We start from the raw sequence: 17245 nt of genomic DNA on the forward strand, positions 1-17245 counted from the left end.
CCCCCTCTGTCTCTAGTCAGTTCCCTTTTGGCAGTAATGTGCAACCCAGTGAACAGAAGAAGGGGAAATTTCCAATCTGGCCAGAATGGAGCGAGGCAGACATAAATGCTGAAAAGTGGGATGCAGGCAAAGGTGCAAAAGAAAAGGACAAAACAGGGAAAAGCCCTGTACTTGTAAGTAGACTTGACTATGACTAGATTTCATTTTGGTGTTTAATCGTATAATGGAATAGGATTTGTTAACGTGTGCACGTGCTCCCTCTTCTCCACAGCCTCCACTCAAAAGAGAAATTTTGTCTTTCTCTGCCATGCCTCCCCCCATCCTACCTTGTCTTTCCAAGCCTTAGTCCTGAGCTTTGGTGAATCACATTTGAGTAAATGGGAGGAGAGAAATGACCAAAGAGTCATAATGAAAAAAAGGGAAAACTGATAGAACAGGCTAGCAAGTGGATTTTGAACAGAATTGGGAACCAGACATTTAGAGATGGTGGTTTAGAAAACGAGAGCCCCCCACGAAACTGTGAGCTGTTATTTGGAGATTACAGGCAAGATGAATTTTTAAGAGATGTTACTATAAGAATTGAATCCTTCTTAATATCTTCCCCCCAAGGTATTTGGGTAAAAATCTAGGTTACTCTTCATTTACCTGTAGCTTTTAAACATGCTGTGTCCCTGAGATTGGAGCTGAGAATGGGGTTGCTACATTTTCCAGTTATATTATTTTAGGTTCTTTTGCTTACTTAAAAATGTCTTTCTTCTAAAAACTTCTTTATAGAAGGTACTGGTCTGGGTTGCATTTTAAATATGACCCATTTATTTGGTGCAGTAATTCATTCAACAAAAGTACTTTTAAAACACAATACATGCAGAGGGAGGGGATATAGGGATATATGTATACGTATAGCTGATTCACTCTGTTATACAGCAGAAACAAACACACCATTGTAAAGTAATTATACTTCAAAAAAGATATTAAAAAAGAAAACACAATACAGTTTTCAAAACACAAACAAAATTACCATAATGACTAGGTTGAACTCTAGTGTCTTTATTTGCATAAAGCACTCTGAAATGGTACTTATTAGCATTTACATTTTGTTCACAAAATGCAGTCACCAACTGCATGATTCATATCAGTAATTTGTTTACAAAAGATACTCAATAATTATAACTAATTACTGACACTGTTAGTATTTGAACAATTTCAAATAACAATATGTGAGGGAGTGCATTCTTTGTACCATGCCTAAGGTGATTATGGAACTTCTAGATGCAAAGGACTTTTGAACTCTCTGGGTTCAAATGAAAATGGTCATATTCTACATATTTTATAGAAATTCAGATCTTATGGGGATTGTCTGTGAATTTTCATCAGCAAGATAGATTGTGTAAATCCTCAGTTGAGCAGCTGAGCTCTGGAAAAGATCCAGAGATGAGTCACTCCAAATTGTGAAGGATCAACGGGGAAGGGAAAAGCAGAAGTACCTGAAAACTTTGAAATAAGAAATAGCATATAAAACAACATTTTGAGGACCTTAGAATGCAAACATATCTTTATTAGATGACTATGAAAAATTCTTACAGATCTCTGGAAGGTCAGGTATCAAATTCTTGAACTTAATGTTACTGAAACAAGGGCAAGTCTGTTGGAAGAACATTTGTTGGAGGAAAACCATTGAGACTGGAGCAGTAATAAGTGCGCTGGTCAAATGGACAGTTGATGTCCATTTCATTTGGGGTCAACATATAGGACTATTGCTGGCTGATGTATAAAACTGCATGATTTTGGAAACACTAGCCCTACTTCTGCTGTGAACAGGGGCTATTCCAATAGGGGGTGACGCTTCAGAACCTTAACTAACACCCCATTCTGCCACCGCAGCTTTCACAAGGTAGGAGAGCACAGCTCAAGTCCTGGTTATTGCGACGGTGCAGAGTGGTGCCATCTGGGATAGAAACTTGCTTTCCACCCCCAGTTCTGTTCCACAACCTCAGCATTCATAGCTCAGGAAGCAATAGTTTCCCCACTGGAGTGAGTCATGGACCCTCCAAGCACTGTGACTGCATTTCTATGATATGGTGGCACATTAGCTCTGAGCCATGATTTGCAGCATCCATATTTTACCAGGATAAATTGCCTTAAGCATGCAACCATGGCAGTTATCCTTGGAATTTTACAAAGGCCACTTCTTTAGATGTGAGGCTAGTGATCAGGAAATCAGCCTCAGATGCCCAACCCTCCCCTATAAGTCCAGCATTATGTCTCACTTCCTCAGCAAGAAAAGGATATGATGGGTGAACCAAATTAAGAAGTATACGATAAAGTACTGTAAGGTGGATGTAAGAAATATACCTAAAGCAAAATGACATGGAAGGATTAGCATTAACAATATGAGGGGCTCAAATCCTGGAGAAAAGGGAATCACAATGGGATGAGCCCCACTATTTTTTTCCTCAAAGACATTTATTAATTCAAGGCATGGCAATTAGAAAGCAAGCACAGTGTAGTGGCCTGGGGCTTATGTCAGTTTTTCTGGGCTGAAGGGAAGGAGGATATTGTCTGGGACTGCCAAAGCAGCCAGAACTTGAACCCAGATCTCACAGGTAACTACAGAGAAGTGATCTGTAAATTTTGCGTACAATTTTATTTTGAGACATTTGTCTACCTCCTAAGCTGTGAGTGTGAAGCTTTTGCTGCTGAGCAAATGAGTAAAAAGCAGCAGCCTGGAAGCTTAATAATTGAGAAAAGATTTCAAGATGATAGGTAGAGAATGGGATTCAATGTACACCAAGTGAAGGGACCTTGCTAAACACTCCAGACTTTTAGTTAGTGCCTCAACATGGCTACAGAATTCCACATTGAGTAAGAACAAACCAAAATCACACCAGTCCTGCCAAATCCTAAGACCCAGTGTTGATTAGGTCAAATTCATCTTGTGCTCTGCCTGTCAAAAGGGAATAAAATCCTCCTCTCTGGATGAAGACATCATCACTTAGAACGTGTATAAATTTTTATATCCAGCATATATCATACAGTCAAAATTTACCAGACATGAAGAGAAACGGAACCAAGTGACTAAAAATCAAGAGGAAAAATCAGATAATAGAAACAGATCCAAAGGAGACTCTTTTGGAATTGTCAGATAGGGGACTTTAAAATTACTAAACTAATATTTGCAGGGAAAAAAGCAATGTGAGAGAAACCCAGAAGTCTAGTACAGCTCCTGAAAAAACATCAGTTTGTCTTTTAAGGACTCATTCTTCTATCATTTTGACTAGATGGTAGGGTGCCTTTATCGTCATTTGAATTATTCCAGTATCTTAAATTTGACAATAAACCACATGCTCCAGATATACATAGACACTTATTATGTTTAACGCTCAGACAATGCCCTAAAATATAACATTTCTCAAGCCACACCAGCATTAGGGTAAACATATAATTATGATGAAAATCACAAAACAGTATATTTTCCCCTGTGCCTATTAACTGAGGTGAAATTTAATTACGTTTCTTTTTCCCATACAGATAGTTTGTGTTCCTTTAGCATTTTGTTTGTAATCCTAGAAATTGTCATGTTATTTCTTGTAAAGATCCCCCCATCCCCTACCATTTTATGAGCTATGAGAATTTTTACATAGCAGCTACCTGAAGTCTCTCTGACTTGCTAGACTGCTTGCATATGGATATCATTCTTTCTCCAGAACTCACTAATTGACCCATAGTTGGGGCTTAAAAATTAAAGAATTAATTGCATTCTTGAGCATTTATCCCAGAAAAATGGAAATTCACATTCACACAAAAACCAGTAACCTATACACAAATGTTCATAGCAGCTTTATTAGTAATAGCCTCAAACTGGAAACAGCCCAGATGGCCTTCGATGGGCAGGTGGTAAACAAACAAATATCCATAGCATGAAATATTACTCAGCAATAAACAACAAACTACTGATACATGCAACAACTTGAATAGATTGAATCTCCAGGGAATTAGGCAGAGAGAGAAATAAAGCCAATCCAAAGGTTTATAGACTATATGGTGGGTTCCATTCATATAACATTACTGAAATGACAAAATTATAAACATCAAGACTAGCGATTGCCAAGTGGTAGGGATTAAGCACAGACTGGGGAGTTGGAAGGTGGGTGTGGCTATAAAAGGGCATAAGAAGGATCCTTGTGCTGATGGAAATGTTCTGTATATCTTGGCTGTGTCAGTGTCAATATCCTGGTTGTGTTCTATAGTTTTGCAAGATGGTACTGCTGAAGAAATTGGGTAGAGAACATAGGAACTCTCTGTATTATTTCATGCAATGGCTTATGAATCATGATTATCTCAAAATAACAAGTTTAATTAAAACAATAAATGAAAGTCAGATCAAAGGTACAGATTTCATTTACATATCATCTTTTTTATGATTCTAACTGAAAAATAAGTAAATACTTTTCAATCTTCCCTGCTCAGATTAAAAAAAAACATTTTCAATGGAAAATGTGGCCATATCTGGCCCATCCAAAATTGTTTCCCCACCATACCTAATTCACATTCCCAAGCCACTCATGCTTGTTTGGATTGCTTCCTCTGCAATCAAACTGCTACTCAGTAATCGAGGTTTCATTAATTAAATACAGTATTGTTAACTTCAGTATTCTCCAAGTACTGCATGAACTCGCTCTGAGAACAAACACACAAATTACTCTAAAAATGCTTATTTATTGATCAGATCAATGCACGTATTTGTTTTTATTAGATAGAGTTGTTTTTGTTTTAATAAAACTATATGGAGAAAATACTTAATACATTTTTTATATAGCATTTTTTTGAAGACCCTGAAGGAAAGATTGAATTACCACCATCATTGAAAATTTATTCCTGGAAACGTCCACAGGATTTTTTAATTAATCAGGTAAGAGATATTTTTACTATTATAATACGTATTAACTATGAGATATAATATCCTAGTTATGAAAATTTGCATTTTAAAAGCTGTTTAGGGTAATTTTTTCTTGGTATTTAGTAAGAAAAAGTAATTACTTTTTGGACTTTAAATTAGAAATAAATATTTATCGATATAGTTTATACTGGTTTCCAAGAGAATAATGAAATTTTGTTCAGGATCTCAAGTTTCCTTCTCTTCATGATGTCAAATTTTAACCTAAAATGTTGCAAAAAGTTATTCCTTAATTTCTGACAGACTTTCTCCTTTCTGCTTCTTACATGGTGTAGGTCTGTTTACTCTAGTGTTAATAAGCATTTATTTTCAAGCCCAAGAGATCTGCACTTGAATCTCTCTATTCCAGGAATTCTTGAATCATTTTCCAAGCGCCACTTTCATTTCTGAACCCCATGTGAATCACACTGACATGGACATCACCCGAGAAAACTTCATTTTAAATAGCACTTACGTACATTAAACTTTAGACCTACTGGTCTATCTTCCTAATTAATAGCTATGTTAGTTTGAATACATTTGGTATTTACAAGGGTTTAATTATCACTAATGCCTTTTTTCCCTTCTTGAATCTCCCATTTTCATTTAATGCATAGAAAACCAGTAGACTAAATTAGTTATTTAATGCTAGTCAAAAGGTTATAATGAAGCTGGTTCTTCTGTAATCATGGAATTCACTGCATCTCTGTTTCTATGCCTAGTGATTTTATTCCTAAGAGTTTTAGCTTTTAGAAGCACTGTTACTAATGCAGAAAATACAATTTATCTGTCATGCTTTTCAATTATTGTTATTAGTTAAGAAAGTCAGAAACCCTAAATCCTAAATATTTATTAAAATTAGAAAATAAAAAGGTACATCTTTGTCCATCAGAGTATTTATTCAATGCCTATCTGAAAGACATTTTAAATAAAATAAATCAAATTTACAAAAACCATACCTTTAAATTACTTATAATGTTAGGTAACATTGAAATGAAGAATGCAAATTCTGTGAGGTTAATATAATGCACTTAATATTTATGTATTATTAATAACACTCAGGTTCTACTCAGTATAAGTGCAGAGTTTATATTCCATGCAAATGAAGGATATGAGTTCCATGAAGTGAGTGTTGTAAGTTTGAATAAGTAGGAAAGTTTTATACCTTCTACTCTTTTAGCATACCTTAGTTCTGGAAGATACACTTATACTAAAAATAAATTGATTCATTGTTGTTAATGACACTTGCACCTGTATTTATCAAATGCTGCCATTCGTCTCCTTACCTCTCCTCTCCCTCTGCTCTGACTCCTTCTCTTGATCCATCATGCTGAAGTGTGAACCAGAACAGCCCAAACTGAAAGTCTAGCTAAGCAGGAAAGTTTTAGAATAGTGCTTGTCAAGTTTTAGTGTATGAGACCACAGTGATAAATACATTTTACATTGAGATTCATTAAATATGGACATATATAGGGCTTCCCTGGTGGCGCAGTGGTTGAGAGTTCGCCTGCTGATGCAGGGGACGCGGGTTCGTGCCCTGGTCCGGGAGGATCCCGCATGCTGCGGAGTGGCTGGGCCCGTGGGCCATGGCCGCTGGGCCTGCGCGTCCAGAGCCTGTGCTCTGCAACAGGAGAGGCCACAGCAGTGAGAGGCCCGTGTACCGCAAAAAAAAAAAAAAAAAATATATATATATATATATATGTGGACATATATAAAGTTTAGACAAAAATATTACAAAACAATAATGACCTTTCTATATGAAATTTACTCTATTTCATTATAGTCCACATATATAAAGATATATATATATATATATATTCCTGACACATCTTATAGATATATCTATGTGTGTGTATATATATATGTATATAGTCCTGACCCATTAAATGATTTCATGAATCACTAAATAATTGCAACCCACAATTTAAAGAGCACTAGAAACATACCCCAGAACACTAAGTAAAATATGAAATCAAAGGACATGATTTAAGTCAAAGAGAAGCTAACTTACTAAAAAACTTAAAAGCCTAAATTTCAGATATCAGAGTCAACATGGACCATTCCACCCAAGGGGGTTCACAAGCCCTAAGAGCAGAGTGAATAATCAGATTGGTTTATTTCTAAGAACCAGATATTGGTGGCCCAGGTCCTTCAATATTGATTATATTAAACGGATGTAAGATGTCTAAAACTTTGTCTTGCCCCAGGTATAGGTATAGGGGATAAAGATGCTAAAATACCATTGCAGAGACCTCTGTCTTCATATTTGTTGTCTTTTAGAAACTGTCAGTTCCTCCTTTTCATTTGTCAGCAGATGACTATTGTCTAACCCGTCAAACCTTAGACATCTATATACGTATTTAATCTATAGTCAATTTTAATGCATTTGGTACATACTGAAAGGTATAGGCATTTTAGAAGTGTTGCATCACAATCAGACAAACCAGAATAATATATATATAAACATAAAGTTATATATATGTAATTTTATAAATTATGTTTATAAATTATGAACATAAGAGTCAATTCAGGCCTTCAAGGTAGTTTTAGGTAAATTTTTCTCAGACATATAAAAATATTTTATTGAGTTTTCAAGATGCTAGTAATACAGATGATTGAGAGTAATTGATGGCATTAGCTTCTATAAAAATCTAGCTTGGGGGCTTCCCTGGTGGCGCAGTGGTTGAGAGTCCGCCTGCCCATGCAGGGGACACGGGTTCGTGCCCCGGTCTGGAAGGATCCCACTTGCCGCGGAGCGGCTGGGCCCGTGAGCCATGGCCGCTGAGCCTGCGCATCCGGAGCCTGTGCTCCGCAACGGGAGAGGCCACAACAGTGAGAGGCCCACGTACTGCAAAAAAAAAAAAAAAAATCTAGTTTGCTAATCAAAGCAACTTTCATTTTATTTTGATATGTTAAATATATAAGGTTGATATTAATTGTAACTAATTTTAAAAACTGTTACAAGTCATATTTTGGTCTAAATATAAAAGGTGGTCTAAATATAAAACCAAACTTAGATATATACCAATTAATTAATGACCACCATATTAACTTTAAAAGACATAGCAATATTTAAAGTTGAGCAAGATTTTAATAAGCTGTCTCAGCTAATATTTTTTATCCAAGATGAAGACATTTTTCTAGCTACCAGATGTTAACTAAACTTCAGGTTTAACTTGAGTGGTTAATTTAAATTTCAAATCAGGTTTTAAACTTTCAGTTTGTGAGTTTATGCATGCTAAATTTATCTGCATATGTTATATCTTACAACATTTTATTATATGTTAAAATACTGTATTTTATAGGTATTACATTATTAAATTAATGTCACCTACAGCTCTAACAGTGTTATCTTATAGAATAATATGATTATTTTTTAATTTCTTCTAATTCCTCTGGTTGTGAGAAATGAAATTGAGTTTGGCCTGTTTGCAGCACATGAAACTGTTTCATTAAGCTACATTTCCTTTACTTTTCCTAAATAGTGATCTCTCTCTCTCTCTCTCTCTCTATATATATATATATATGTATGTATGTATATATATATATTTCAGGCTCCAGTGGTTGTGAAAAACGAAATCCTGTTTGACTTGTTTTCAGCAAATGAGCATTTACTCTGCAGTGAGGTAAGTAGGGAAGTATCAACCTAAGAAAAGCCTGGCTGCAGAATGCCTTTGGGACCCGCCCTTAAGCAATTCCCAGTCAGTCAGTTTCATTGCTGTCTTGCTCACCTTTAAGTTCTGGTATAACTGAATATTTCATAAGCCAGACACTCAAAGAGGAAGAGAAGGCTCTTTAATTGAGTAGAGGGAGAACAGGTGGGGAAGATGTTAATATTAGCACTGCTTATGCCCCTGTTCTCCCGCCCATGGACCAGGGTAGCCCAGTACACACCATCTAGGCATTTCTCCTCTGGATCCATGTGCCTAGCAATTGACATAAAGTTGTTGCCATTCTGGCCCTACATCATGTCCAAGAGTAAGGTGTTCGGTGTTGTTTGGCTTGCTAATGTGGAGAAATCAGGGGATACAGCTCAAATGCAACACCTCATTGAAACAAACCAGATTTTCAGTGCAGCAGTCTTACAGCACGTGGAAACACACCTCCCCACTCTCCACCCAGGGCTCTATCCATCAGAAGCAGACCTGTTCCACTCCCCTAAGGTAGTTACATCAGAAACAGGCTTTTTGATTATTTTCTCCTAAGGTCCAGTCAGAGGAGTGGGGCATAGTCATTATCCATTTAAACATTTTGTCTTTCTGATCTTTAACATCTTGACCAATATTAAAATCAAAATATTTTTTCTTCAGCCAGGTTGTACTGATTACTATAAAATTATCTCTGAATTGTTTTATGTTTTATGGTTTAGTCTAAAATACGCTTATTTTATGAATTCTAAACCTACGTAGACTTTAGCATATCATTTCTCAAGGGAAGTGTAAAATATTTATGTATTGAAATATAGTTGATTTACAATGTTGTCTTAATTTCTGCGGTACAGCAAAGTGATTCAGATATATATATATATATATATATATATATATTCTTTTTTATCTTTTCCATTATGGTTTATCACAGGATATTGAATATAGCTCCCTGTGCTCTACAGTAGGACCTTGTTATTCATCCATTCTGTATATAATAGTTTGCATCTGCTAAGCCCAAACTCCTACTTCATCCTTCCCACATCCCCCTCCCCCTTGGCAACCACAAGTCTGTTCTCCATGTCTGTAAGCCTGTTTCTGTTTCACAGATAGGTTCGTTTGGGTCATATTTTAGATTCCACAAAGGAAGTATAAAATAATTCGGTAGTAAAATCTCCAGGTATACAGGAGGATATCTGATTTGTCTTTTTCAATTTCACCAAACTTTAAGAAATTTTCTAGATAACCAAATTAAGGAAAACATAAATCTTATGATGTTAGTCTCAAGTATTTAATCTCCTTACAAACCAGGCAGTAAAACATACTCTGAAGTTCAACTCTCCACTGTTCCTTGCTGCCTGTTGAAAACCCTGCAGTTGGGAGTTTTACTTGGAGCACTTCTGCACCTGCAGATCAACACATGAATATGAGACTTAGAGTAAAGTGTGTGTGTAATTTTAATTCTTTCCTATGTCTCGTTGCTTGTCTAATTGGTTTTATAGACTTAAAGGGATCATTTCCTTCTCAAACTTCTCAACATTTACAGAAGAGTAGCTCAATCCTTTATATAATGTTAATTCCAAAATAAAATCATCATTGCTCTCAGGAACATTGTCTCCCTCTCTCCTCCCTCCTTTTCTGTCACACACATGCACACAACTAATATGGAGGTCAATGTCAAATCACTGACGTTTACTCTGGAAGACAGCTCTTAGCTAAGACTTTTTAGCTTGTATTATGACTATATTTTTTGAAGATAAAAGCAAGATCTATGACCATTCTGTAGGTCAGAAATCAAAATGTGGGATATACTACATGTAGAATCTAACATTACCACTGAAAGTAGATTTTCAACTGTTCTCCCCACCCCCTTTCAAATTACAGTGCCAACAACTGAAAAATAACTAATGAACACTACTGGTTTTTATCTCTAGCTGATGAGATGGATTATCAGCGAAATCTACGCCATGTGGAAGATATTCAATGGGGGTGCTTTGAACAATTATTTTAAAGGGACTGCAGCGGAACCTCCTCTTCTGGTCTGGAAGCCCTGGGAACACATTTACTCTCTGTGCAAGGCTGTGAAGGGTCACATTCCCTTGTTCAATAGCTATGGAAAGTATGTTGTGAAACTTTACTGGATGGTAAGTTTGTGTTCACATGCATTAAAAATTTGTGTGTCTCTCATATTGAAATATAGTTTTCTTACATGCCGATAATGAAGCTAGTAGAAGATGAGGCAGTTTACGAAGGCTATCAGCTGAGTATCTACTGGGGGGATGTCCTGCATATGTAATTTGAGATTAAAAACAACACAGTTGTATCCCCTGTGATGCCAGTCCCCTGTGCTTTTTAAACTGATGCTGCGAGGACCATGGAGGGGTGGCCCTCTGCTCCCTCACCCGTCCCAGGTAGGCGGGCTGGGTAGGCAGGTGGACGCACAGGGCTCTCCCCTCTTTGATGTGGCATCAGGGTCATGGACAGGAGAGAGAGCTTGAGCTTGAGCGTGGTCCAGTCCTCTCTTGGTATATGCTACTGACAGGCCTGATCTGATCCGTTTTTTGTTCTGAACTTGAGATGTGTTTTAGTGTTAGCAAATCTCACTCTGACACAGGAAGTATTTTACCTCTGCCTGAAAAGAAGCAAATGGGATAGTAAGAAGCACAAATAGAAAATTCAAAACCTCTTAGTTAATACGGCAAAATAGACCCACACCACATTTAGCAATGCTAGGTTACATTAAACACCTTTGGGTTCTTAATGGTGGAATGAATGCTCTTTTCTAAAGGCCCAGAGTCACAGGCAGGCCCAGCTACATGATTTGCAGAGCCTTTTGTTCAAAAATTGTTAAGGATTTCAAGACAGTGGTATCAGCACTTTAAACAAAGCATGAGGTCCTTCTGAGTGTGGGCCTCCATGTGACTGCACAGGTCACATACCCATGAAGTTGGTCCTGGTCACAGAGAAAGAATCTTTTTGAACATTTGAAGGCATGAGGAAAGGGGATCATTCCATTCTGTATTTCTAAGAACATGACTTTTTCCTTAATGAGCCGGAGCCATCTGTCCTCCTGGGATGGGGACTGTTGAAAGGCCAATGCTTAGGAATTAATAGGATCACCACAGTGGGAAGGTAAAGAAGGTAATCTTAGCTTCTGATACCCAAAATAGGAGTGTTGTTGTTTTTGATAGTCACAGAAAGACCTTGAAAGTCAAAACGTTGTTAGGAGAGAACATAACCTCCTAATTTCCGTTATCTTCTCTGTTTACCAGTCAGGAGGCAGGTTTGGCTGAGTAGACTTTAGAGTATTAAGTGTGTTCGGAGGAGTGACAGGGAGGATATGGCATTAAGAGCATGGGTACACAGAGGACAGTGTCAGGTTGTAGAAGGAAGGGAAATGCGGGAGGAGTGACGAGGTCCGATGCCTGGGTGTTTGGCTCCACTTCTGCACATTTGCCTAAACTTGAGGTGGGACGAAGTTCAAAATTATTAAGACTTTAAAACAGCATAAGCAGAACATTAAACCAACGCCGTTAGTTTCTCCCCCATCACCCTCCTCTCTCTCTGCTTCCTGACATCCTTCCTTCTTTTCCAGTTTTCTCCTGGATAGGGGTCGACGTTTATTAACACTATATTCCATTTTGCAAAGAATATGTGATTTATTTCTCTTTAACTGTACTGCTTCCTCGGAAACCCAAACCTACCTAGATTCAGAATTGTTTTTTAATGTATTTAGTCCAATTTGGAAATGTCAGTCTGCTGCCGTCATTTAACCTGTGATAGTGTAGTCCTTGAGCGAAGAGGTCCGGGAGTCAGAAAGACTGAACCTCATGTCCAGTGGCTTCTTCTGGTTCCTCTTTGGTCTCACCTGAGGAATGGCCTGTGAGGGATGCTGCTAGACTGCTGAGCACTGAGTGATTCAACTGATTCCGTATGAATTATTTTGCAGGCCACTTGCTGGCACTCATCACTGAAGTGCATGGTTGTATTCATGCTCACTGAGACTTGACAGAAAGCTTTGCTGGCCCTCAGCATTTCTAGAGCCACTTGTAGGGCCATATGGGCCTCTCAGAGTTCCTTGCACGCAAAGGCAAAGGGACCGCCTATCTCAAGAGAACAGGCATGTAATATATCATGGTACAAATACAGGTGACAATAAAATGTGGTAATTACGTAAAAGAACGTAGCAAAGGTCCTGACAAATAGTAGACTCTCAGCACTATAGTTTCCTTCCCTCTTTTCCTGTGTTCTTTCCTTCCTTCTCTCTCTCCCCACTGCTCCCTCCAGTTGTGGAAGCCAAAGAGATGGTTTGTTCTTCCTCCTGCCCCTTGGTAGAGCCAGGGGAAAAGCACATGATCGGCTTCCCAGATGCTCTCTTGCCCAACAGTGGTTCTTAAGTCAAGATGCAAAAATAGAGGGGATGCACAGTGATCATAGGCAACGCTCTGCCTGATTCTCCTGAAATATGACTTTGCTGTGGTTCCTTTGCCCAAACTTGCTTAGTTCTTCTGGCATCCCATCAAACCTGTACATCCTTTATATACTTCTTAAATTGCCTATATCTTGCCTACTTATAAAACAGGTTATTTAAAGTTTTGTTATGGAATTGTAAGTGTTCTTTTATATGTTGTAGGTAATAATATATGTGAATATAAAGAAAGCATTTTTTAAATTGGTCTTTTAGCTATGTGTCTTCCACCCAACTGAGACTTGTAATTTTTATGTAGTCAATTATGTCATTGTTTTTCTTTACAGAGTCTAGGAATTTTTATCATTTAAAGTAAGATACTGTTTCAAGAAAACAAAAAATATTTCCCCTTAGTTTTATTTTAATGTCTGGATCTTTTGTTTTATCTACTGTGAGAAATGAAGAACTGGTTTATTTTTTATTCCAAAACCTCAGCCAGTTGCCCCAGCATTACATACTGAATCTTCTACCTTTTACCCACTGATTTTAAAAACCACTTTTATCATAAACTAATTTCCAATTTGACTGTGTTTGGTTTTGGATTCTATTTTCTTTCACTATCTTCCTTATCCTATTCAGACACCATATTGCTTTAATTATTATGAATTTATAGTTTGTTTTGGTTTTTTAGAATAAAATCCACCTAATACTCTTATTTCAATGTTTTCTTGGTATATATGTTTTTTGAGTAAACATTTTTTCTAATATTTATCTTTGAACACATATTTATAATTATTTATCCCTTATTCTATATATAAAAGGTATGTTTTTTGAGTAAACATTTTTTCTAGTATTTATCTTTGAACACATATTTATAATTATCCCTTATTCTATATATAAAAGGTATGTTTTTTGAGTAAACGTTTTTTCTAGTATTTATCTTTGAATACATATTTATAATTATTTATCCCTTATTCTATATATAAAAGGTATGTTTTTTGAGTAAACATTTTTTCTAGTATTTATCTTTGAACACATATTTATAATTATTTATCCCTTATTCTCTATATAAAAGGGTTAGTCCTCATCATTGTTTGTTTGTTTTTTTTAATACAGTTTCCTCTCTCTTGAGTATTTTATTTTGATTCATCTTTCATTCAGATGGAGTATGCATTCCAAAGTTTTATTCACTTAGAATATACATGTGATTTATTTGGGGTAACTTAATATTGAGGTCTATTTTCCTTTATGTATCATTCTTATGTGAATGATAATTTGGTTACATATGGAATACATAGATAACAACCTTTCTGTATTAGAATGCCCGAGTATCTCCTGGGTTTAGTGTTTCAGACACTCATTCTGAGCCTTTACTCTCCACCCTATCTGAAACCCTGACACTCTCTCCCCTGTCTCTGCTTCATTTTTCTCTGTAGCACTGAGTATGAAGCGTCCAGCATCCCATCCACTTAGTGTATTCATTAGTATATGGAAATATATATAAGAAGCTATTACCTTATAGATGTTTTCTTTTTCCAGGTCTTTTGTCCAAATATATATTTCTTGTTTTCACAGTTGGTCCAATCTGCAGTTCTTTTTGTAAAGTAAATACACACAAGCCAAATTACAACACTGTCCTGCTGGTCCTCCTCTCCTTTGGTCCATTCTTCAAAATTGGGACTGTAGTCCTAGAAGGCTATAGAAGAGCACTGATAGCAATGATAATAAATAGATAGACAGATGCAATTGTTAAAGGGACCAAAACAAGAACTTTGCTGTTTCAGAGGCTGTGTTCATGTGATAGATATGGCTACCTGGTTTTCTGGCTGGTAGAAATCTGTTCTCTCTGGGCTAGGAGCAGACATTTCTACCTCTCTCTCCCTAATTCCCAGATGGTGGGGCTGAGTCAACACCTCTTTGCAGATGAGGTGTAATAAAGTATTAGGGTAAATTATTTCCGACAAGATAAAGTATATTGCTACTTTCTTTTCTTGTCCCTTTCCAGACACACAATTTAATTTTTGATTTTTTTCCTCTTCCAATTCTAATTCACTATTTACATGTATATCCTTTGGTTTTCACTGCAAATATTTAAGAAAGGTGTTCGTAAGAATATTCGTTGTTACCCTCTACTGCTTGATTCAGGATAATGTACTGGAGATACATCCTCTACCCTACATCTATTTTCCTTCCACTGTCCCATCTTGTACACCTTAAGGCATACACCTCACTGTTTGTTTTCTTCCATTTATTGATACCTTCTCATTTGTTTCTTATTGGACATTGATTTTTTCCTTCTCTGCCTTATTACATATATTCTCCTCCCCCTTTCCTGTTGTCTCTTGAAGCAATCACCTTAGTCATTTCTTCAAAGTAAACCAACCAATGAGAGCCTCTAGGCATGACATTTAAAGTTCAGATTTTTACACCAGCATATTGTTTCTTCTGTAAAAGTTTTTCCACTTTTTCCAGTTTGGATTGTAAGTAAATAGCCTCAAGTTTCTTTGACATCAATCAAAAATTTATTGGGTAGCATAAAAAACAGTTTTATAAAACAGAGAAGTTTTCTCTCTTCCTTCACCTGGCAGTGATAACACTGCTACTGGGCCACATGTGGGCTCCTCAGGTGCTTTTCAATGTCAGCATTCCTTGGGCTCCTTGCAAGAAGCAATTAAGTTATTGCCCTCCACTTTAGATACGTATTGCTCTTGGCAGCCTTTCTCTGAGTGCTTTCATTTATCTCTGAATAAACAGAGAAACTCACACCTTGAGACCAATACTTTTCCCCTGTTGCCATCTGTCTATCCATATAAAAAACATATTATCTTTTATTTCTGATTAACCTTTGTTAATTATTAAGTGCTTAACCCTTTAAGCACTATATTATCGTAGAATTCAGAGTTCTCAAACTGTGGGGTGCAGAACACACCAGCATCAACATCACCTGTCATGTTTCCCATACCCCCCACCCCACAGTCTCTGGGCAGAGCCTGCAGTCAGCATTTGAAACAAACTCTCTCCCACCCAGTGACATGCCATGACAAATTATTTTTCCATCATTCAATTACATTTTTCCAAAATGGAAATGTTTTTGTTCTCAGTTCATTATTATTAACATTATATATGCTTTTATTAAAAAAAATCAAACATTATTAAAATGTTTAAATTAGCCAGTGGAAGTTCCCTATGACTCTACCTACCCAGACAATCATAGTAAATGATTTCTGTTTATCCTCCTAAACTTTTTTTTACAAATATATGTAAACCTACTATATATAATCTATACCGACAGTAAGATCATACAGTACTCATCATTCTGTATTTTTTTTCCTAACCACGGACATTTTTATGCTAATATTTATTGATCTACCTTGCACTCCATTGTTTAAAGATGACAATAACTATAGTTGACCTTTGAATAACATAGGTTTGAACTGCCCAGGTCGACTTATAAGTGTATTTTTTTTCAATAAACACAGCACTATGGTTATGATCTGCCCTTGGTTGAATCCTCAGATAAGGAGGGTCAACTATGGGACCTGAGTATCCCCAGATTTTGGTATATGTGGCTGATTCTGGAACCAGTCTCCCACAGATACCAAGAGATGACTCAATACGTATTTGCTAATTTCATATTGACAGACATTTAAGTTATGACCAGTGTTTTACCAATACAAACAATGCTCTAAAATAGCGTCTTCGTGTATATATTTTTTCCCATTTGTGTGCCTTTTCTCAGCTTTCTACATGTGTAATTTTTCTGTCAACATATATGCAAATTCTTAATTTTGATAAGTATATCCAAGTTACTCGTGTATTTTGTGTGTAATTTATATTTGATACAATTGGGTCTTGTCCGCAATTTTGTCTACTCTGTTACTTCTGTTACATTTTATACATTTCCTTTTTCTGTCCTCTTATTCATTTCCTGAACATTCTGTAGGATTCCATTTTGTTTATCTCTGGTGTTTTTTTTTTTAACTATAGTTATTTACAATATTGTATTAGTTTCAGGTGTATAGCAAAGTGATTCAGTTATATATGTATATGTATATTTTTTCAGATTCTTTTCCATTATAGGTATTGAAGATGTTGAATATAGTTCCCTGTGCTACACAGTAAATCATTGTTTTTTATCTATTTTATATATAGTAGCATGTATCTGTTAATCTCATCCTCCTAATTTATCCCTCCCCCTGTTCCTCTTTGATAACCATAAATTTGTTTTCTATGTCTGTATGTTTCTGTTTTGTAAATAGA

At 36.4% G+C, this 17245-nt stretch overlaps 1 protein-coding gene across 1 annotated transcript in view; it reads left to right on the forward strand.

Annotated features, from left to right (window-relative positions):
• Nucleotides 1–17245, forward strand: part of ADGB (androglobin) — a 193783-nt gene that overhangs the window by 48896 nt on the left and 127642 nt on the right. Inside the window, exons 2-5 of the mRNA XM_089922105.1 lie at nt 17–173; nt 4817–4909; nt 8488–8559; nt 10512–10721. Of these exons, the coding sequence (XP_089778231.1) occupies nt 17–173; nt 4817–4909; nt 8488–8559; nt 10512–10721 (532 nt within the window). The remainder of the gene's footprint in view (nt 1–16; nt 174–4816; nt 4910–8487; nt 8560–10511; nt 10722–17245) is intronic.

Source organism: Delphinapterus leucas, chromosome 12 (genome assembly GCF_059928025.1).
Source record: "Delphinapterus leucas isolate spDelLeu-1000000601 "Yukka" chromosome 12, BTC_Dleu_Yukka2, whole genome shotgun sequence".
Lineage (NCBI taxonomy): Eukaryota > Metazoa > Chordata > Mammalia > Artiodactyla > Monodontidae > Delphinapterus > Delphinapterus leucas.